Source organism: Pelodiscus sinensis, chromosome 3, assembly GCF_049634645.1.
Source record: "Pelodiscus sinensis isolate JC-2024 chromosome 3, ASM4963464v1, whole genome shotgun sequence".
Classification (NCBI taxonomy): domain Eukaryota; kingdom Metazoa; phylum Chordata; order Testudines; family Trionychidae; genus Pelodiscus; species Pelodiscus sinensis.
Genome location: NC_134713.1, coordinates 79,770,314 through 79,794,671, shown reverse-complemented (window position 1 = coordinate 79,794,671; position 24,358 = coordinate 79,770,314). Strand labels below are relative to the sequence as shown.

General features: G+C 43.3%; 1 protein-coding gene across 7 annotated transcripts in view; it reads left to right on the top strand.

The window, feature by feature from the left end:
* FYN (FYN proto-oncogene, Src family tyrosine kinase) overlaps nucleotides 1-23,518 on the top strand; it is a 191,554-nt gene extending 168,036 nt beyond the window's left edge. For all 7 annotated transcript variants that reach the window (XM_075923995.1, XM_075923993.1, XM_075923991.1 and 4 more), the window contains 2 exons: nucleotides 11,063-11,194; nucleotides 21,921-23,518. In XM_075923995.1, the coding sequence (XP_075780110.1) occupies nucleotides 11,063-11,194; nucleotides 21,921-22,129 (341 nt within the window). In that variant the 3' untranslated portion in view covers nucleotides 22,130-23,518. The remainder of the gene's footprint in view (nucleotides 1-11,062; nucleotides 11,195-21,920) is intronic.
* Nucleotides 23,519-24,358: the final 840 nt, after the last annotated feature.

Here is a 24,358-nt window from a genome sequence, read left to right as displayed (position 1 = left end):
GAACTTTTAGGGATTTTTTTTTAATATAAAAACCATTCTCCACTGCCATACAGGTTGCTGGGCATGAGCAACCACTGATACACAAAACTGTTTGAGCTGATTAGTTTTTATAGCAATTCTTACTGCACTCCCTTTAAAGATGCCTTTTTAAAAATACTATGTTCATGCTGAGCCATGATGTTCACACACACAAACTTGGTACTCATAATTCTTTACTAATCGTTCCTAACTTTTCAATGCTTGTTCACGTTTACAAAGCCAGTGGATTTGGTTTTGGTGTGTCCAGTGGCAGCACTTGCCCAATATGTATCAATAAATGCCACTCCAGATATTGGAATTCCATTAACCCATGGGCCTTTTGTTAAACCAATCAAGATTAAAAAAGTAGGAAGTGTTAAGTACTTCATAACCCATTAAGAGCTTTTATCTTAACTAAATGTCGCTGTTCTAATGTCGAATCTCTGTTTTAGCAAAGTTTTCTTTTGCTTTCTGGCTCTCACATGTTCACCAAATGAGCCAAAGAGTTCACAGATTGCTGCATTTTTCAGTCAGAATAAAATCTATCATGTCATTCAGATCCCTATAAATTTCTTTCAGCTGTTGTCAGCTGTACTTGTTTACAGAAATGTAGCGCCCTAACCAGCCTGCACTCACACTAATGCGAACAGTTGCTTACGGTGTCTTTCCTCTTATTTGAGAGCAGTTTAAGGGATCCGCTTACAGAGAGCCTCTTTTTTTCCTGCCTGGGCTTGTAAAGAAGCTGTGATAAATACTGAGTCAGAGAGTTAACTAATGCTGATTTGAGCCTCAGGGCTCCAGTCACTCCTGGCATCCAGGAGTAGCTACACATCAGATGTACATCTCCAGAGCAATTGTAGTCAGTGCACATTCTGATATATAGCGTCTAGTCCCTGCAGACTGAGAAGTATGCTTGAGTAAAGGCAGCAGGATCCAGCCCATAACATTAGCTTGAAAAAATGCACAGTAGAAAAGAGTACGATCTTCTTTTTGTTTCAGTGCCCTTTTTAATCTCTTTGGAAAGCCCCCAGTTTATATTTTGCATGACTAACAATTTGTATTAGTAAGAACATAACATAAGAACAGCCATACTGGGTCAGACCAATGGTCCGTCTAGCCCAGTATCCTGTCTGCCGACAGTGGCCAATGCCAGATGCTCAGAGGGAGGAAACACTACAGGCAATCCTCACGTGATCCCTGCCTGTCACCCAGGCAACTACATGATCACTGGACAACTTTTTCTGAGCTCAGAATTCATAGGAAACCCTTACATGTCCTGTTTCCTTTCTGGGTTACATCTCCTGGAATAACTTTGCTCTTTTCATGTTAGAAATCCCTGGAAGCCCCAAGTGCCCTGTTTTAGATACATTGTAGATGATCTTGGATTTTGTAGGCTAATAAAAAGTGATTTAAGTTAGGATAGGAAGTTTGGACTGAGAGTAAAGAGTGTTTGCACATGGGAAGACAAGCAAGCATTCTAAGTTAGGGAGAGAGGATAATTTTGTGGTTAGAGTACATGCCTGCAAGTCAGGAGAACTGAGTTCTGTGTGTCCAGCACAAATGTACTGTGCACAAGTACTTTCTATGCCACAGCTTCTGCTGCTGAGAAATGTAGATTCTTTCTTACTTACCATACTGCATCGTAGTTACCTCATTGAGAGCTATCTATCAGCTGTGCTTTACAGCAGAGCCCTGAGCAAGAGGCGTGCATGAACTGCATGCTCCCAGGATTACTCCAGCCACTACTGTGCTAAAGGTTTATAGATCTTGTTTAAATTGGTTTCCTAATTTTGCTAATGCTGATGAATCCTGCTCTTAAGTTACTCTTTCACTGAGCTTAGCAACTGTGTATATCCTCAGTTTCACTTAACCTAGTTTCTAATACAATTTGGGCAACCAGTGCAAACCTAGGGACTTAGAAACTGGTTTAAAATCACTTCATAACCTAACATTTTTGCCTGGAATCTGATTTGAATTGACTTTAATTATGGTTTCTTAACTCAATTTTGACCACTAGTATGGTTGTGCTACCTTTGTGCGTTTCCCATGACCTATCAGTCTAGTCCTCTGTGAGCATTCATCTGTGGAGTTCTCTGTGTATCTAGGCAGCTACTGCCTTTGTGGTGATTCTGACACACAGGAGTGGAAAAAAGAGGGGGGACAGACTGCCAGTTCCTTTCTGAAGGTTATAGCTTACAATCAAGTAGTATAGGGTCACACACTTTTCTCCAAGAGCTTGGTTGGTTGGGTGGCTTTTTTTCCCCTAAGTTCCCAAAAAGAGTTACTTTTGGATCCATTTTGAAAGTAAACAGATGGGGGGCTATCTAAACCCCAGTGCTTTAGAATGAGAGATTCTTGGTCCAGATTAATCTTTCTCAGCGTAACGTTTTTGTTGACCAGAACATTTATTTTGGTTTTAAGCGAAGAGGTCTGACTGCTCACGATTTATGAAAGGTGTAAATAGAAAGCGGTTAGTTCCATGCATCCATCATTTTTTAGTAATCAGGCAGGAAATAGATGGTCACACCCAGTGTGATTTAAGAATGTGACTAGAAACTATGTTCTGCCATTGAATATATGAAAAAGGTCATTTGGCTTCTAGTGAACATTTAACTTTTCTTGTCTTGCTTTGTTGTCAAAAATTCTTGCTTTTCTAGTAAATGAGCAAATAATTAAAGGAAAATAATTGTATATTAAAATGTGACTCATTTGAAAGGCGTGCATCCTCTTTCCTAGTTGCCATTTTATCATTTTCCAGGTCACAGTCTCATTTTTCTGCATGGTTGACTTAAGTGGTGTTACTTTTACTTGTCAGCCTTGTAAGGCAAGCTTCAGAGTTAGATGTCTCCATACTACCTCCTTTTCTCCTGCAGACCAGTGAGTCAGAGTCCTTGCATCATATCCTACTTGCAGCTTCCCGTATGGTATTGTTCCCATTAAACCTTGAACCAGATCAGTGATGTGAGTCTTAGCAGGCACATAGTAGTCTGCTTGGGAGAGCTGCTGGGAAGGAGTGGTTCCTATTAAAAGCAGTAGCAGCTGATACAAATTTAAAATGGCCTTTGTAAAGGGGGATGTGTTTTCCAAACCATGTGTCTATTGCATGTATTGGCAGCACTTGCGGTCATGCTACTCCAACACCGATGACACAATAAGGATTCTTCTGATGCCTTCCAGACCACCTAGAGCTATATTTGTAGCTTGTGTTTGTGAACTCTCAGACACATTTTTTGTCCCATTACTCTAGTGTATCTGCTTTGATTTTTCTTGAAATGGGAGGTTCCTTTGTGCTCTATAGAGAAATGTCATCTGGTTCTCCACCTAACACACCACGTTTGTAACTGACTTTACCATGGTCCAGAACATCCAGGTTTTAGTTTTTCATCTTTCATTTCCAGGACCAGCAGTACCATGGAAGAAAAGGAATAATGACTCATTTTTTTATTTGGGGTTTGGTTTTGTTTTGTTTTGTTTTCCTCAGTAGCAAGCCCTGGGTGTATGAGGAAAATCACTGATAGACTTCAAAGGAAATCTCATCCAGTTTTCCTCTGCCAATAGGAGAGTGAGCAGGTCAAAAAGGGTTGGGGCTTCAAAGAGGGGACAAAGAATAGAAGAGTCAGAGATCTGATAAAAACTTGGAGTTCCCTATGATCCATTTCCCCATGTGAGATGGGATAAAGATCCTTGTTCTCATTTCTAATGTTTTACCAAACTTGTAATTTCATATTTGTTCTCTCAGCATACAAGTTTTAATAGTGCATTTTTGGCTCAGGTCCTCCCACACACAGTATTTGTCACTCAAAGTCGTCTACCAACACTGAATTGTTTCCTGTTACGTGCTTGCTTCAGCATTTTTATTATCTCTGTGGCTTTTCCTTTCCAGCACCACATTTTACTTAACATTGAACTAAATGCTGTAATAGTTGACCTAATAGTTTCCATAGTTTATCATGTTAGCTTCTTTAAAAAAAAAAAAAAAAAAAAAAACCCTCCGAGTCTTTTTTTTCTTTTCTACTCAAGAAAGATAGTGTCCTCTGTCAGGCTCCATGCTTGTCTTTGGTGACCTAGAAACAGGTTTGTTTCAGTATAGGCTGCAGGGATACAGCAGCAGTTTTGGGACAGTGGGAACACAGTTTCCATTGTGGGGTTTTGCTTGTTTATTTTTTTGCATGGTGTTAAACTTAAAAGTACAAAACAAAAACCTTGAAAAGTTTCCTTAGCATGAGAAAATACCTTTTGGCAATTCCATTCAGCACTACCATATTCCAGTTATGAAATTTTAGTGTGAGAAGGGGAATTGAATTGGGCACTGTTCCCTTTAAATTTTTTATGTTCATATGCAGAATTAATTTCATGTGCACCAATATGGAGGGTGTGTGTGTGTACATACACCTACCTCCATATGGGTACATACAACAAAATTGTAATATACACACACCAAACTGGACTATCTCCATAACAAATGATTAATGGACACAAATTAGATATTAGAAATGGTAACACACAGAAACCTGTAAGAGAACATTTTAACCTACCTGGGCACTCATTAATGGACTTACAAGTAGCCATTCTTCTACAAAGGAATTTCACAAGCCAACTATAGAGAGAGAGAGAGAGTGCAGAATTTACCTTCATATACAAATTTGACACAATCTCCCTTGGCCTGAATAAAGTCTTGAATTGGTTGATATATTATAAAATCAGCTTTCCTTAAATTCAGCACCCTATTGACATCAAAAGCTCAGTATGGGATGCTTCCGGGACACACTATTAGCCTCATTAGCACTGGGACTTGACAAGTACTTTTTTTTCTCCCTCTCCCTTCTTGTTCTGAAGGTCCCTTTTTTTCCATTCAAGAACATCTCATCTGAAGAAGTGGTTTTGCCCACAAACGCTCGTTTTATATATATATAGTTAGTCTTTAAGGTGCCATAGGACTACTCGTTGTTTTTAAAGTTACAGACTACCACGGCTATGGACTTTCAATATGGAGGTGATGTGTGAGATTTCACCTCCATATTGATGCAAATAAGAAAATTCATTCATGGATGATCTGTGGTGAGGGTAGTACCAAGAGGTTCAGTGTGTGGGGTGGAAGCTCAGGGTTAGGAAGGACTGAGGGCTCTGGCTGGAGGTCCAGGCTCTGGAATGAGGCATTTGGGATGCAGGAGGTGCTGCAGGCTGTGGCTAAGGGGTTTGGAGGGTAGGAGCTGGCTCAGGGCCAGAGGATGGGGTAGGGATTGGAATCCGGGCAGTTAGGATGCAAGAGGGGGCTCAGATTGCAGTATGGGGTCTAGGAAGGGACTAGGCTGGTGGAAGGGGCTGAGGCAGGAGGTGGGGGTGTAAACCATCTTGTTAGTCTTTAAAGTGCTACATTGTCCTGCATTTTGCTTCAGCTATCCCAGACTAACACGGCTACATCTCTATCACTATTCGGGGTGCTTACCTGGCATTGATGGGAAGAACTAGTGGTTCTGTGCTGCTCTGTGTTCACCTGCAGGCACTGCCCTCCTGCAGCTCTTATTGGCTGTGATTCCCAGCCAATGGGGGCTGCTGGAAAAGAGCTTCCTAGCACTTGCAATGACACCGCTCCAGCCCAAGGGGAAGGAATGGTAGCATGTAGAACTGCCCTCCCACCCACCAGAAAGAATTGACCCAGAACAGAGGGGCTTTAAGGGCTGCAGTCCTTAAAACTCCTTTCTGAATCTAGCCCTGCTGAACCCCTGCACAGGGCTTATCTGAGCCCCTGCACGGGGCTTATTAGACAGCTGCTTAGCTTAGAGGGAACCTTGGGTTACAGTCCTCCGGATCCTGACAAAGTCTGGTTCTCTCTCATCTTGCCCAGACATTCAGGGAGTTTAACAACAGGCCTCTGACTCTTACTAACTTCCTTTTCTAGTAGAGTTGCTGCCCTAACAACTAAAGTTCCCGAACGTTATTTCCTCTCACTAACTCCACTGAGCTAGCCATACATCTGAGGGCTACGTTGTAAGCAGCACAGCCTAGCAAGAATTGCTTCTCTCGTTGAGAATTAATTTCAGAACTGGCTTGATAAGTGTGTATAAAAGCAATCCATTCAGACATGACTGGAGGGCAAGGACAGACTGTGCTGACCGAATACATTTAAATAGTGATTGGTATGTCAGTCATGTTATAGATCTATTAGCTTTTAATATTAACACAATACTTACCCTGCCAGCAGAAACCACTGAGCCAGATTTCCCCTTTGATAAAGATCTGCAGAGCACCATTCACACCAATGGAGATAAACCAAATTACACCAGCTGAGGATTTGGCCCATGAGATGACTTAGCACATTTGTCAGTCAGATACTTTTATCTGATGTTTGTTCACAGCATGAAGGTGGCTAGTTCAATGTACTGTCTTAGACCTGTCTGCATCTTTACATAATGTACTGCAGCCTATGGGCTCAGTTGCAGTTTGTAGATCAAAAGATGTGCTGGGGTAGCATCTGAACTGCAGCGTCTTGAGGCACTACCCCTGTGAGGCAGAGGCAGACACACTGAGGAGTGCATTTAGGAGTGGCAGTCGGGGCGCCTTTTCAGATTTTGGTGAGGAGGGAATGACTTAGCATGCCATGATCGGGGGTGGGGAGAAGAATGAGAGCATGAGGGGAATGGACTGAAGACAGAGGCTTCAGCAATGTTATTGAGCAGGCTTAGTACAAACCAAGCACCAAATGGAGGGAGGGGAACCAGCCGCATCTGCCATTGCCCACACACGTGTCACCTGTATCCAGGGGCTACTAAGGCATTGGAAAACTCTCCTTTTTTGGCAGACAACTTAGTAGTTAGCTAATAGGAGCACTGTATCTAATTCCTAGATCAAAGAAAGAAAATTAAATAAATATTAGACCCACTCAGCTCTAACACTAACATATTCTGACTTCTTGTGGCAAGTCACTTAAGGGACACTGGTTAGGCTCAAAATTGTAATGTATATCCTTACTTTGTGGACAGAGAGAGAGACCCTGTCAGGACTCCTAGGCTCTGGAAGAGGAGTAGAGTTTAGTGGGTTACAACAGGGGGCAGATACATTTCAGCTCTATATAAGATCAGAAAAGACCAATGGTCCTTCTAGCCCTGTATCCTGTCTTCCAACAGTGGGCAATGCCTGGTGCTTCAGAAGGAATAAACAGAAGAGGCAATCATCATGATCCATCCCCTGTCACCTATTCTGTTTGTTTTAAATCTGCTGCCTATACATTTAATTGGTTTAGTTTCTTGTATTATGTTAGTGAAGAAATGAATAACATTTCCTTATTCTATTTTTCCACACCATTCATGATTTTGTAGATCTCTAACATATCCCCTCACCCTTTAGTCCTATCTTTTCCAAGCTGAAAAGTTCTAGTCTTGTTAATCTTTCCTCATAGAGAAGCTGTTCCTTACCCCTAATCATTTCTGTTGCCTTTTCTGTACTTCTTCCAAATCCAGAATATCTTTTTTTAGATGGGATGAACAGATCTGCATATAATATTTAAGATGTGGGCATGCAATGACTTTATATAGCGGCAACATGGTATTTTGTCTTATCTGTTCCTTTCCTAATGATTCCCAATCCTCTGTTAGCTTTTTAGTTTTTAGGCTGTCACTGCACACTGAGCAGATTTTTTAGGAAACTATCCACAAGGGTTCCAAAATCTTTTTCTTGAGTGGTAACAGTTATTTTAGGCCCCATGATTTTTGTATCTATAGTTAGGTTTATATTTTTCCATGTGCATTACTTTACCCTTATAAACACTGAATTTCATCTGTCCTTATGTTGCCCAGTCACCCAGTTTTGTGAGATCCCTTTGTAACTTTTTGCAGACAGCTTTGGATTAGTCTCAGTTCAACCCTTTTTCAAGAACATTTATGAATTTAACAGCACTGGTCCAAATGCAGATTCCTGTACCACAACTTTCATTCCTGCTCCTTCCCCCCCATCTTTTAAGTGCAGTATTGAGCAAAGTTTTCAGGATCTAATGATCTTTCAATCACTTGAACGCCCAGCCTTTTGTTGTTCTTAAAATTACCTGCCTCCTTCTTTTTATAACAAATTCTCTACCCAAAAGGCAACCTGCAAGCAATTCAAACTCTGTTACATTTAAGAACTCTCTCTGGAGTCAGGACATGGGCTTTAAGCAGACCTTAAATATGAAATCCAGTGGTTCAAACTCGGGCGGGAGGGGGAATGTTACTCCCCCCAGCTTGCCATAAATGGCACCGTTGGTGGTAATTAAAGCTGATTTTCATGGAAGCCAGGCCTTGGCCATAGCCTTGTGCCAAAGTTATCAGCCTAGCTGAGCACCCACCCCAGCATTCAGGAGGCTTATTTGTGATAGTATTTTGCTGTTGCAATCCCTCAACCATCTATAAAAACACTGAGCTGTGTGAAGAAGCCCGGTGGGGTGCCTTTCCTCCAGGGCCAGACCCCGATGATTCCCATCTCTGGATCCTAGCAGGAAGCACAAGAGAAGAAAACTGCTCAGTGATTGAGTGGAACAGAAAAAGGAAAATTTAACAAACTAAACATGCACAATAAATAAATAACAATGAAACTAAGATTTTGGCTTCCTTGGAGCACCCCTATCCGAAGTCCAATCCTCCAGATCTAAGACTACAGGCAGTCCCCGGGTTACGCGGATCCGACTTATGTCGGATCCGCACTTACGAATGGAGCTTTTCTCGCCCTGGAGGACGCGGGCGGCAGGACTGCCCAGACGCGCCGCGGTCCCACCGCTCGCGTCCTCCGGGGCGAGAAAAGCTGCTCCGCGTCTCCCTGGTCTGCTGAGGGTCCCCCTCCCCCCCCCCCAGCAGACCAGGGAGATGTGAAGCAAAGCTGCGGAGGACCCAGGCGGCGGGACCGCAGCACATCTCGGTCCCGCCGCCCACGTCTCCCTGGTCTGCTGGGGGGGCGGCGCAGCTAGTGCGCCCCTGCCCCCCCCCAGCAGACCAGGCTTTTCTCGGGACGCCTGTGGTAGAGCAGCTGGGGCGCTGCCGGTTGGTCCCGCAGTGCTGCTCTCGGCGCTACTGAACCAACCCGGCAGCACCCCAGCTGCTCTGCCCCAGGTGTCCCCAAGTCAGCTGCTGCTGAAACTGACCAGCGGCTGACTACAGGAAGCCCGAGGCAGAGTTGATCAGTTTCAGCAGCAGCTGACTTGGGGACGCCTGGGGTTCTTAAGTTGAATCTGTATGTAAGTCGGAACTGGCGTCCAGATTCAGTCGCTGTTGAAACTAATCAGCGGCTGGTTCCAGGAGGCCCGGGACAGAGCAACTCTGCCTCCGGCTTCCTGTAGTCAGCCGCTGGTCAGTTTCAGCTGCCAGTTCCGACTTGCATACGGATTCAACTTAAGAACAAACCTACAGTCCCTATCTTGTACGTAACCCGGGGACTGCCTGTACTTAGTAAAGAGAGGTGACTCTCCACTGTAGCACCTGCATGTATGTGAACACAATGGGATGTAGTCCCTGCCCTTCATGACCCATTCTCAAGCAAAACAGGGCCATCTGCAGAGGTGAAGTAAGGGAGTGTGCTTCAGTGCACAGCTCTGGCAAAGGGTGATTGAGCTGCTGCAAAAGCCAGCAGGGAGCTATTTAAAGAGCTGCAGGGAGCCGAGCTGCAATAGGACAGTACCCATAAGAAATTTTAAGTTACTTTCACCACTGGCCATCTGCAGCAGCAATTGAAACAGATACAAAGCACAAACCATATTCATGTGCATTTTGTGCTTTCTCCAGGGTGCTGTGTGGGGCTTGTAGTCCTCCTAGCATTCTCGATAATTGAGGAGAAGCCAGTTAGGTGCCAGCCTCCCAGAGCCAATGCTGATGCTGGAGAGGGCGTGGAGGAGTATGGATTCCAGACAGAAAGTCTCATTAGTTGTAGACAGCTGTGATTTGTAGACACCACCGCAAATTGGATTTTAAGGAATAATTTAGAAGATGATAAAGTGGTTCTCTGCAGATTTTGATAAGAAGCTCTGTAATCTCAAACCAATTTCTTCAGGAAGTAACATAAGGAAACATTCGTATTCAAAATTTTCAAACTTGAATGCCTAAAATTAAGCTCCTAATCCTGGGTGTATGCACAAAAGTATGAAATGGCCAGACTTTCAGGCATGCGGAGTGCAGACAAGTCTCCTTGAAGGCAGCGGGAATGGCTGGTGCACAGCACTGTGGAATCAGGCCATGTTTATTCAGGTATCTAAATATCTAACTTTTTAGGCACCCACATGATGAGTGATTAGAAAAGCAAATAAATCAATGTTTAAAGGATCCATTATTTTACTCACTGATAAAGGTAAAAATCACCCCTGCTATCATCATTGTTTCCTACATGCTAGGTTGATGGATGAACACATTAGAAATGCACATCTCTATAGACCTTTCAGTTCTAGGAACTTAAAAGGAAACTGTCAAGACATAAATCACAGGCCACAAGTCTGCCCTGACATCACATGCAAAGAAACTTCGTTTGCAATTTTTTTTTTAAATCCTTGAATGTTACTAGTAACATCTTAGATAATTTTGAAGTGTATGTTTTACTGTTTGTATTTCTGCTCCCACTGGACAGTAACGTTAGAAAGGTGTGTTTCTAATAAATTTCACTTCTAATGCACTAGCCTGGTGTAGCAATGTTTGAGTTGTGAATGCTGCAGGGAAATGTTAATTAAAAACATTCTTGTTGGGGAAAGAACTTGCACAAGAGGTTTCTGTTGATTTTTTTTTTAACCTTTTATAAAACCTCAATGTTGAATTTAAACTTTTTGATGTTTCCTTGAGAGAAACATGCTAACAAGGACGCTGGGGTAGAGAGACATATTCCACAAGCTCCTCTTAAGCTTTCCCTTCTGACCCACAAATTCTACCCACCCTGTTTTCTGTGAATCACACATTGTAGCCTTGAACATATTCCACTGAGTTATTTGCTAATATCTGTATGTAATATTTTGACTGTTGCAGCTCCCACAGAATGAAACTGTCATCTGTTACTTCTGTACTTGACCACATTTTGATCATAACCCAATTGTTTCTTTCATTAGGTGCAAAGTTCCCCATCAAATGGACTGCGCCAGAAGCAGCATTGTATGGAAGGTTCACAATAAAATCAGATGTATGGTCTTTTGGAATATTACTCACAGAGCTTGTAACAAAAGGAAGAGTTCCATACCCAGGTAAGAGATTGAAACAGTCAGCAATACCATTCTAGGCCTGAATGCAGGAAGGTTCTTAAGCAAACATGTAACTTTAAACATGTAAGTCATTCCATTGACTTCAGATGGGATCACATTCTTAAAGCTGAACATGTGCCTAAACACTTTCCTAATTTTGGGCCTTAGTATGTGTGTACCATTGTAAAGGTTGTATCTGGGCAGTACATCTAACCTACTTTCTTTCTGATCCCTTTTTACTGATATCAATTAAGCTGATGATTGTTTTGCCAGCAAAATAAGTAAAATAATGTAGAAGTGCTGGATTTTAGCCCATAAACATCTCAATAGCACTTGCATTCAATTTTTTCTTAATGATATTGGAGATAAGATACAGAATGGATTTAACTGATTATACATCAGTCGAGCTGTACTAGTTTTGGATACCCAACATTTCCAAATCTCTTTTTAGATACTTCTAAATCTCAATCCTGGGAATAAAGATGAATGGAAGTGAAAGAATTTGTTAATGTAACATGTAGGTCCCAATCCAATGCAAGTTCAAAATGGGTTTAATTCTCCAGGCCGGGGAACGTGAGGGTCTATTACTTTTTTTGTTGAAACCTTGCCATGGAGTGATACTTTAAGGATGAATGGATATACTTGTGTATGTTTTCAGAAGGACCAGCTTCACTTTAACAGTTTCTGAAGGATGAAGGTGTTCATATGGGAGGAAGGGAATAGTGAACACAGTACGCTTCATTGAGAATAAATCTCTTCTTTACCTAACATTGTGAATACAATCTGTGAAAGCACTGGTTAAGCTTATCACTTCATGGGATTTATATGCTTCTAGAAGATTTACCCAGCATTGCTTGGGACCTTAAGTCACATAATTTTTGTCTTTCTTCATTTAAATCATTGCTCTGGGGTGGGGCTGGGGATGAGGGGCTCAGTATGAAGGCTGCCTTGGGGAGAGAGGACAACCCCAGTCCTCTCACTGCAGCCACTTGAGGCGAGGTGAGAAGCGCCTCTTCATGGCCTCTGAAGTTTCAGCAGGAACGGCCAGGGGAGGGGTGCATGTCCCCTGGATGGGGCAGGTCTGGGTTCATCTGCCCCCTGCACTCCCCAGCTAGAATGAGGAATGCAGCAAACTGTGCACTTTACCATAGCTCCCAGATGAAGGGAAACAGCCAGCAATGGGAAAGAGTCAAAAAATCGGTAAACTCTTTCAAATATATAGTAAATAACAGACTGATGGTAGGTTATAACTGAAAGTACTCTAAAGCAGTGTGTGTGATGCTTTAGAGTCCATTTCTGCAGTTATCAAAGCATTCAGAGCCATATATCAAATGCCAGCTTCTGAAGGGCAGTCTACATATGCTGCTGCTTATAGTCTTGGGGTTGGAAAAAAGAAAGTATTTTCACTTCAAATGTATGAGAAGACAGAATGTATGTGGATTGTTTGCCTCTGTGCATACATACCTATGTCTGGATTGCAAAGATGCCATGCCATCGAATGCGTGAGAGAAAAGGGTTACTTTATCATCTTATTTTGATTGCGTTAAAAGGGAAGGCACAGCATAGAGCAGAAACGGGAACACGCTGCAGAGAAGAGGAAATTGTGTGTATGAATGGAAAGTCTGGCATTCTCTCTTCCCTCAGTCTGCAAATCAAGCACCCTAGTGCTCCATTTTGAGTGAGAAGGAGCAAAGCTGTGACCCTCAGATGCTATGGGCATGTCTAGACTACATCCCTCTTTCGAAAGAGGGATGTAAATTAGGCAGATCAAAATTGAAAATGAAGCAAGGATTTGAATTTCCCGTGCTTCATTTGCATAATGGCAGCCACGCGTTCTTTCAAAAAAGGGCTTTTTGAAAGTAAAACTGCCATCTAGACATGGTTCTTTCAGGGGAAAAAAACTTTTTCGAAAGATCCTGTAAACCTCAGTTTTTGAGGCATTACGGTTCTTTCGAAAATGGTTTTTTCCAAAAGAACCACGTCTAGATGGCGATTTCACTTTCAAAAAGCCCTTTTTCAAAAGAATGTGCAGTCGCCATTATGCAAATGAAGCATGTGAAATTCAAATCCTGGCTTCATTTGCAATTTCGATCTGCCTAATTTACATCCCGCTTTCGAAAGAGGGAGGTAGTCTAGACATAGCCTAAGATGAAAAGGAGGTAGAGATTGAAGAGATGTCAAAGTTCACAATTAAACCTTACATCCCAACCATAGTAGTCACTACCAGCAGTGATTTCTTAGCCCATGGAGTGCAATATTCAATAAATGTGTTGATGCTCTCTTTAACCCCTTATAATACAGGGTATTCAAGTAAGCAACTTCAAAGATATTAGTCTCTAGGGGTGCGTCTAGACTGGCAAGATTTTGCGCAAAAGCACTCGCTTTTGCGCAAAAACTTGCCAGCTGTCTACACTGGCCGCTTGAATTTGCGCAAGAGCACTGACGTTCTAATGTAAGAATTCAGTGCTTCTTGCACAAATACTTTGATGCTCCCAGTCAGGAATAAGCCCTTGTGACGGCGCTTTGGGGGTCCCCCGTCTCCTGCACCCCGAAATGGCACAAACAGACTGCACCAGCCGGTGGAATAGAGGAAGTTTATTGCCTCTTCAGGGCACAGCACAGCACAGATGTAGTCTGGTCACAGAGCTGGGCTAGGCTGCCTCAGGCCCCCTTGAGATGGGGGAGACTGGGCCCCTAAACTCCAGCCCCTTTCCCTAGGCTGTCTCCTCCATGCTTCCAGCCAGCAACTAACTAACTCTCTTCCAGCCCTGCCCCCCAGCCAGGGCAGCATTCCACCTTCCTTTGTTCCTCTCCATGGGGGGTGTCTGGCCATACTGGTTTGCATAGTGACTCATCCTGTTTTGCTGGGTCGTGGTACCCACGGCAGCCAGTGGGGGTTACCCCAGAGCCAGCAGCATAGAAACCAGCCAGGTACCCCCACTACGTCACAGTTCTCCCCCATCCGAGAGCGAACTGAGCAGGGTCACTCCGCTCGTGACCTAGGGAAGTTTGGGTCCTCTGCGTGGGAACCCGCCCTGGGGACATGGGTGCTCCCCTTGACTCGGGCCGGCCGTGGCGAGGCCCCACATGAATTGGCTTCCCTCTGTCCACTCGCCACCCCGCTCCAGGGCGACTGGCACAGGCCTGTCCTCGGGGGTCACACCCACCCTTCCGCTGGCCTTGATCTCTGGCCAGGGTCTCTCGGGCCAGGGCCATGAGCCCAGCGATCCTTCTCTGGACAGCCAGGGCGGCTCCCACACCCGACGCTCCATCCAGGGGGGTCTTCCCCTCCCATAGCTCTCTCAGCGAGCCCAGAGGGTCCTCTACCTGGGGTAGAGACCCCCCAAGCTGCTTTCCTACTGTCTTGGGCCTTCCCGCCCCTCTGGCAGGAGTCACAGGACCGGCAGTACCGCTGCACGGCTGTAAAGATTCCCGGCCAATAGAAGTGTTGGAGCAGCCTCAGCCGGGTGCTCCGGATCCCCCGGTGGCCCCCAACGGGGATGTCGTGGGCCAAATACAGCAGCTTGAGGTGATACTTTCGGGGGACGACCAGCTGCCGCTGGACCCCCTATGCCCTCACCTTCCTGGGGGGAAGCCATTCCTGGAACAGGAATCCACGCTTCCACAGGAACCTCTCCTGGCCACCTCTCCCCCGGGGCTGAGCTGCACGGAGGCCAGCCTGGTCCCTCAGCCTCTGCAAGGAGGGGTCTGCCTGCACTTCAGCCTGGAATTCAGCTGCTGAGGCAGGGATTGGGACCTGTTCCCCACCTTTACCTAGGTCCGGAGTCCCAGCCCGGCTGGACCCCGTGTCCACTGGGATGGGACCCTGAGGACGCTGCCAGGAGTCCTTCCCTGGACCCACGTTGTCAGCCCCCCGCTGGCTCTGGCTCCGGGTAGTGACTAGAGCCCGCTGGGATTAATGGGGCCACTCCTCTAGGTCATTCCCCATCAGCACCTCAGTGGGCAAGTGCGGGTGCACCCCCACTTCCTTGAGGTCTTCCTTCGCCCCCCATTTCAGATGCACCAGGGCTACAGGCACCTTAAACGGGGACCCATCTATGCCCTTCAGGGTCAGCTGGGTGTGGGGTAGTATCCGCTCTGGGGCCACTGTCGGATCGGGCCAGAGTCACCTCCGCCCCTGTGTCCCAGAAGCCCGTCACCTTCCTACCATCCACCTCCAGGGGTATGAGGCACTCGCTCCGCAGGGGCCGTCCTGCCCCCACCTGGTACACGGAGAAATCCGCCTCCCGAGGGTCAGACCTCCCAGGGGAGGTGCACTGAGCATCCTTCCCCTCTCTCTGAGCTGAGGTTTGCCTGCCAGCCCCTGCCTCTGGGGCAGCCTGCCCTTCCTCCCGCCCCAGCCAGTTAACCCTGGAAAGTCCCAGGTCATGGGACCTGGTGCACTGAGCCCTCTTGTGGCCTTTTTGCCCACAGCGATGGCAAGTTAGGCTTTGGGCTGTCTCTGTCCAGGCCCTGGCTGGTTCTCTGGGGCACAGACGACCTGTTCCTTGGTCTCGCTCCGTAGTTGACTCCCTCCATCGCTCAGCCGAGATCCGGTCTCTGCGCGGTTCCCTTTCTCTCCGGGACTCCCGTTCACACCCGGACCGGCTCTCCGTGAACTCATCCGCCAGCCTCCTGGCCTCCTGGCTCCAGGGCTCTTGCTTCTACTGCACCTTGTCGCTCGCCGCTGGAAGCTCCATTCACGGGGTGCAGTGCATCCTACTTCTGACACCAGTGTGACGGCGCGTTGGGGGTCCCCCGTCTCCTGCACCCCGAAATGGCACAAACAGACTGCACCAGCCGGTGGAATAGAGGAAGTTTATTGCCTCTCCAGGTTACAGCACAGCACAGATGTAGTCTGGTCACAGAGCTGGGCTAGGCTGCCTCAGGCCCCCTTGAGATGGGGGAGACTGGGCCCCTAAACTCCAGCCCCTTTCCCTAGGCTGTCTCCTCCATGCTTCCAGCCAGCAACTAACTAACCCTCTTCCAGCCCTGCCCCCCAGCCAGGGCAGCATTCCACCTTCCTTTGTTCCTCTCCATGGGGGGTGTCTGGCCATACTGGTTTGCACAGTGACTCATCCTGTTTTGCTGGGTCGTGGTACCCACGGCAGCCAGTGGGGTTTACCCCAGAGCCAGCAGCATAGAAACCAGCTAGGTACCCCCACTACGTCACAGCCCTCTTGCGCAAGAATACTTGCACAAGAGGGCCAGTGTAGACCGGCACCTTCATTTTTTGCGCAAGAAAGCCCAATGGCTAAAATGGCCATCGGCGCTTTCTTGTGCAAAAGTTCGTCTATACTGGGCATGGATGCTTTTGTGCAAAAGCACTTTTTGCGCAAAAGCATCTGTGCCAATCTAGACGCTCTTTTGCGGAAATACTTTTAATGGAAAAACTTTTCAGTTAAAAGTATTTCTGCAAAATCATGCCAGTCTAGACTCAGCCTAGTAGTATGTGGGGAGAAATAAAAACTATTTGGGGTGGGAGAGAAGCAAAGTAAAAAATGAACTTCATCTTAGTTTTAGTTTTACCATTTTTGCTTTACCCAGTTTCCCCTCGAATCTTAATCTTTTACCACAGTTCAGAAGTAGGAGCTACAAATCTTTGGCTGTCATACCTCAGTATCCTTGTTTCTAAATGTTGTCTACCAGGCAGTCCAGCTACACTGAACATTCACATCTGCCTTGCTCAGGAGCGGCCTGAGGCCGGGTGCGGCAGCTGGCGCCCCAGGCAGAAGATGCAATTGGTGCCCCTGCCTGCACGGCTGTCAATGGCCATGACATCGTCATCGGATGCCTGGGCACCCTGTGATGTCATCATTGAGTGCCCTGGGCCGGCGGCACCCTAGGCGACCGCCGAATCTGTCTATGCTCACGGGCTGCCCCTGGCCTTGCCTAGCCTGCTTTCTGGTGTTAAAATTGCTATTAGTATGTTCTTGCACAGAATGGCAGCATATGTACATGTTCTACTGGAAGTAAATACCACTGTGCTATCAAATTCTGTAAAGAATCCCCTCTGAGTGCAGCTTTTGGAAAATAGCAAAGCTCCCTTTGCAAAAGTGACGGGCACGATTGTGCAGCCAGGTCTCCTGGCAAATTGTACCTACAACATATACACATGCATTTCAGTGGAACTGTTTGTATCATAAAATACTGTTCACTGTGAGGAAGAGTCTGTTAGCTCTTAAAAATGTCCAAGCTGTTTCTTGAGAATATTGGCTAATGCCATGAGGATTATTCTTGCTTTCAGAGAAAAATACACAAGAAATGGTAACATAACCCAAGTAATGAGACGCAGTCTAAAAGATGCAAAAGGTATTGTGAGAAATTAGCTGTGGGCTTGACTTTGAGGTTTGGTGGTGTTACGGCTGTACATATAACTTTTTTTATGGGTAGCCCAGAAGAAATGTACAGTGAAGGGATGTGACAGCAGAGAGGGTGGTTGTTTGGTAGACGGGGACAGAGAAGTAATTCATGCAGAGGAGGATACTGCAGGAAATGAGAGAGCTTTTATTTAAAGGAGATACCCTTTGGATGATAAAGCCATTCATCATTGTAAGAGCTGTGTAGGAAGAGAAACCTAAATTAACCTGTGGAAAAGATATGACAAATCATGGGTGTCCTGAAATATCCCACTTTTAATTTAGAATGTGATTATGTGCTGTGCCTTTAAAAGATGCAGCATAAAATTCTGCTGAGGGACAAGGGTAAGCATAAAGCCATCACGATAAAAGCCTCCTGATTTAGGGCTAAAGAGGCTGCTGCTGAAATGTAGACAGCCCTAGAGGCTATGTTACAAAAACCTGTTCCCCGACTGCTGCCCTCAGTCTCTGTAGCACATGTGCCCCTCCCCCCTCTGCCTTGCCTCCTGCGCCAAGGCTGACAAGGAGGTCCTGGGAAGAGAGCCTGCAGTATTCTTCCTCAGTCTGTGCTATCAGGACTTCACTCCAAGCCAGAACTGAGCTTTTAGATCTCATTCATGACACTCTGTCCCTTTACCCCAAAATAAAAGTGAGTGATCAGGAGTGAGAAACTGTCAGAGCTTTTCTAGGTGAACCAGGTGGGAGAACATCTCTGTTTCTGATAAGTATAGCTTTAGGTAGCAGATTTGTATAGCTTCCCAGCAGCTTTAGTGATTCACATACAAATCTCTAATAATCTGAGAGAGGAAAATGTATGATCTTAAAATGGCAACATCCTTCACTACTAGAAAAAATTTGAATGTAGCTGAAATCCAGTATAGTGAAATCTCTGCTGTCTGAAATAACATGTTATTAGTCTGTTTTCTAGACATAGATTTTATAAGAGAACCTTCAAAGGGTTTAGAAGCCTCCTACAAATATGTATGTATTTGTTTAAGTAAATGAAAAGGTTGGACTTTTTTTAGAACTGTACAAACTGTTTAAATATTCTCTGCTTTGTTAGAAATGGAAATACAACAGCTTTGTGGTAATATAGAATAACAGTGAAACGGACCTATCTAAATGCACGTATCCTATTAAAAAGTAAACAGCATAAGAATTAAAAAATGTTTTAAGTGAGTCAATACATTAAATATATTAGTAATTCAGATGGACTAAAATGTGATAATGTTTTTACCTTGGCAGTGTTCCTTTCAAATTGATAGCTCATTTCATTTAAAACAACGTGAAGTTTATTGGATAAGTATGGGTTCTGTGACTATTGGCAGTGATCGGAATTTCAGAATGAATGCCAAGGGTAGCTTGATTGAGTCTCAGACTTTGCAGGATGAATTCTTCTGGACAGCACTAGGATGACAAGCAATTGCCAGATTCATTGTTTTATAGCTGGATTTTCTGGGGGTGGAGGGAGAATGTCAATATGTTTCCACTTAGTGCAGTACATGGAATTTGTTAATCTTTCCCACGTGTTTTTAAAAAAGAGAAAAGGTTTGAGAATGGTTTCTCCTTCCCCTCCCTCACTCTCTCCTTAAGTTTTCCTTACAGCGTATAGTCTGCTATCAAGTGTCACCATGTATTGGCCTGTAGAAAATAATACACTGGATACAAATACTAAACTTATATCCCAGAATAACAAAACACTAATTAATTCCAATTTGGGAGGGCAGTTTGTGGTGATGGTGTTGTACTTGCCTGACACATAGAGGGGCCCTGCCAACTTAAAAATTCTAGAATGTAAACAATATTTTTACCTATGTTACTAAAAATATCTTATCTATGTAATCTTGAAAGAATTATAATTTAGCCTGTGAGGGATGAGAAGTGTTGAAGAGATTTTTACACCAAAATGTGAGATGACTTGATCCAGCTGATTCAAAGATGAGGGTTTGAAAAATTAGGGGCATTTGTAATTCAAAAACAAAACCTTGTCAAACAACTTCAGTATTTCCCAAAGCATGCTGTTTATCTGCCTTCTTTTCAATTGTAATCTCATTGAGGCAAGAGCTGCCTTTATGCTTTTGTGCATTATATGTGTTGTACACTGATGTCTTGAAACAAATACTTGCCTGTGTGACACATTTTCACTGCTGTGATGGCATGCCTCAAAGACATTGAGACCTAGAAACATCACCTTCCCTTTCTGGTGAACGACTTGTGGAGAGAGCACTGGTGGTGGTATTTTTGCCATTGGTGGGATATATTTTGGAAATTACATGTTGACAAATGAGGTCCATCTGCATGTCCATTTGGTATGTGGCAGATTTTTAAGAGATGCCAAAGTCTGGCTGACTTAGTGAACTTAGAGTCTTATGAACTTGGCAGAATTGTCAAATGTAGGCTTCAGGACGTTGAACTAATAAGACTGTTAAGCCTTCCAGGGAGTCTAGTAGCTGTAAGAACCATTGCAGGTCCTAAACCCACTGAGATGCCTACAGAGTTTCTCAGCAGGACTCACAAGATTAAGGATACTAGTCTGCAGGTATAGCTTGGTCGAAAACGTATTACAGTACTAGTAAGCTGGAATCTAAGCTGCCATTTAAAATATAATTAATGTACGTATATTCTAATAAGTACTTCCATATGATGGGATACTGGTATTTTTCCTTTATATTATTAAAAAGCCAAGAAAAATATCAAAGAATTTGGTTAAGCTGATGTTAAGGTTGCTAATATGTTTTAACTTCTTAGAGTGAAAAAATTTCAGCTGAGTGATCTGCTGTTGAGGGAATAACTTGGAAACCCAAGGCACAGATAAAGAAGGCAGATATCTGGCAACAGACCTCATTGTGGGAAGTATATCTCATAGCATGAGTAGAGATATCCATACAAAGAGAATTGGTCTCCTTGTGAGCAGGGTAATCTTGTTTGTATTTTGTCCATCTCCTCAGTCAGAACTAGTTTGTTCTCTTTGGGATAGGAAGTAATAGAAGGAACAATGGCATGTGTTCGAAACTATACTAGCACTAACTCATTCTTAAAATGGAACTCCCATATGTATCCAGCAGAAGACTTACTCACAATAGCCCAGGTCTGCCTTGGGACTGGAGTGGTGCTGCTCACCCTGGCTGCTGTCTTCTCCCCTGGTCAGCCTGGAATGGGGGGGCACAACCTCTTCCTTGTGCTGGGGGGGGTTCAGTTTCACCGTGGGTGCAGCTGAGGGTTGGGGGGTCATGCGCCCCTGCCAGCAGCTTCCCGGGGTGAGATGGCCCAAGGGTGGGGCGGCTGTGCAGGCTACCCACCAGTGCTCCCCAGACCTAGGGTGGTGTGTGGGTTGCTGCTGGCCAGTGGCTTCTGAATGGGCCACTTGTGGTCATTCCATAATATAACTGTTCCTCCTGCCAGACCTCTCCCTTTCCTTTTGATGAGAAACAATCAAATTCTAGGCACATCCCGTTGTCCTGGCACCACCAAACCCTTACCTTGCTCTAAGTTAAGTTAAGAGGAAGCTTCATACCAAATTTGGTGGTCCTGGCTCTGATTGTTTAGGAAAAGTTCTTAAACAAATGGACTTACAGACAGATGGACAGGCAGACACACATTTCTAAAATGTATAGGTAGATGACAGTTTGGTGTCAAAGCAAATTCTACAGTTAATATCAAATAACTCAGGATGAAGAATGTCAGACTCAGAACAAGGGAAAGTAGGTCACCAATAATAAGAAGTTTCTGTACAAATATCAAGATGCTTCCCGTGAGATCTGATATTCTAAAAGCAGTGTCGTTTGTACTCTTAGTGAAATCTGCCCATTAGGTTCCTGGCAAATACTAAAAAGAAAAATTACAAAATTTTGCAAACTCAGACTGTCTTTTAAAAATCAATTTTCATATTTAAAAAAAATTTAGGATTGTGATTAGGATAAGAAAGCCTACAGTTTTCAGACACACACATTTTTTTTTCTACCATTGCAACATATTTGTTTAAACAACTTAATTGTAGCCGGGTGGGTGATGAAATTTTTTGGTGTAAAAAGTACAAAAATAATAAAGCGCTGTAAAACTTAAAACAAAAATTCAGTTTTCTCCAAATTTCAGTTGTGTTGATGTATCCCCCAGACATATCTCAAGTACCCCTAAGGGTACTCGTACCACTGGTTGATAGTAACTGATTTAGAGGAGTTCATTGCTTAGGAAGAAAACGGATCCAGTTTATACTGGAGTTCTAGTTGTAAAGCTAGAACCTTTCAGGTGGTGGTTTTGGTTGTTTTTGTTTTTTACTAAAAGGACTGAACAAGCCTGGAAAAATTGTATATGTTACACATGGAGAAGTCTATGTATTTTAACAATGATCGTTTCACATTGCCTCTTTGTAGGTATGAATAACCGTGAAGTCTTGGAGCAGGTAGAACGTGGTTATAGGATGCCATGTCCTCAGGACTGTCCCATCTCCCTGCATGAGCTTATGATCCACTGCTGGAAAAAAGACCCAGAGGAACGTCCAACTTTTGAATATTTGCAGGGTTTCCTTGAAGACTACTTTACTGCAACAGAACCCCAGTACCAGCCTGGTGACAACCTGTAAATTCTTGGTGTACACAGACTGTCATTATCAGGTGTCCCCCAACATTAGCTTCCAACTCAGTGACTGGCTTCTCCAAAGTGCAGCATCTTCCAGCATCAGAAGGCATATAAGTCTGAAGTTGATAACTTCTACAGAACTTGTCCATGACCACTTGTCCTAATAATCTGAATGTCCTCTATGACAAGGAGAAAAACACTTGCGTTTTCTTAATCAGAGACTCCGAAACTGCATTGTATTGATGTTATGTAAACTGCAAAACCTCTGTTCAGTGTAAATAGTGACTTAGTGCCAATAACTGATCCTAGTGCTTTCCTTTTTTAAAATGCAAAACCTATGTGATTTTAACTAGTCTCTCTTCTCCCAATTCAACTCAAAGTATTATTTTCCAAAAGTGGCCTCTTTGTCTAAAACATTTTTTTCATGGTTTAACAAAAATAAATCAGGACAGGTGTTTGGTTTTTGCTTTTTTTATATATATATATATATAATATATATAATATATACATACCTGTACATACAGTATATGGGTTCTGTTGCAGAGGAACTCATTTTGGATTGAATGAGCCAAGCTGATGCAGTAGTACCCAGAACATGATAATTTTACTGCAAACAAGTAAACACTGGTGAGATTCTGAAGGCCAGTGAACTAATTTTTTGGCTTCTGCCAAGCATGATTTTTTTTTTTCAATGGATTGCACTTTTTGTTTACGAATATATACCTGTAGATGGTTGTAACTTTGCTCTTTCAGGAATCATGTGCTGTATTTACAGTAATGTTTCCAATGTTTGACAAGCGTGTTATGATTTGTTCTTCAAATTAAAATGAACATAATTTAAATTAAGAAAAACCACACCATCATCATTTGAACTGGAAGACTGAAACTGCAAGTCCTTGTATCAAAACATATATACTGAAATATTTCAAAAACTTTTATTTAATAAACATTGTAACCACATTCAAATGGTCTTAAACCCATAGGATTTTAGTCATGATCACCTACTAAACTGTTTATCATGCAACTAGGATTTTCTGTTTTATGTGTAACATTGCCCATTGTAAAATAAGTGTGTTAAATGTCCTGTACTGCTAATGAAATTACTTTCTATATGTCTGCAAGTTCTCCAGTGGAATTACTATGCACTTCTTTACATTTCATGGGAGATGCACAGAACAAAGTATTACTTTTTCAGCTGTCTATTTGTACCAGCCTTGAATGACTTACATTTAACCAAAAAAACAATTCCTTTCTATTTCTATTGAGTTTTTAATACTGAGTTGCAAACTTAAAGTCTTAATTACATTTTGTTATGATTTATTTGCAAGTTTACATTTTAAAACTGTTTAACTTTCTTAATTTAGTAATTAAAAGAGAGCATTTTACCTTTGGATATTTGGAGGTTTTTTTTGGTTGCTTTTTGTTTTTTGTTTTTTGTTTAAATCAAGGAGAGAAGAAGGGGAAAATACCATTTGACATCACCTTTTAATAGTGGTTGTGCTTGGGCATTTGTTGTTTGTGGATCATTGTCCAAATTATGATTCAGTGTCAAGGATGGGTAAACATACAGACTATTTCACATTTCTGTGTTCTGAAGAACTATTTATTCTAAAGTAGCTCTCTTGATTTCATCATTAATATTTGGGCATTTAAGTGTCATGGGAAAAGATTGTTTTATGCATAGACAAATTGATTAATCTTATTACTGTATTACATAAAAATGAAACCATGTTTACTCAAGTAATATATTCTAATCGTCGAAATGCAATTTTTATTTAATATTTTACATTGCTTAGGTTGTATATTCATATTCTGAATATTCACATTAACTTAATAGGCCTTCTTTCAATTGTTAAATAGTAAAACAATAATCTGGTGAAATACAGGAAATAAGTTGTTCAGCGCTTGCAACGTTGATCATGACTGAAAGCTTTCTCTCAAAGAAGCAGCTCACAAATCTAGCTTTATAAAACTGTACCACAGTATTACTTTCTATCTAACAAGCTAATGCTCTGTTAAAAAAAGAAAAGCGCTCAAAACTTTAGCTGCAATTACCACAAAAACGGTAGCATTATTTATGTAAATGAATATTGTGCATGTGATATTGCTGTCCTTCTAGGTATTGAATACTCAAGATGACAATATTTTTAGGATTGTTTAACCATTCTCATCATATAAATCTTCCCAAATGAGCGATGTTCATCTTTCTCCCTTAATCACTACCAACCTTAAA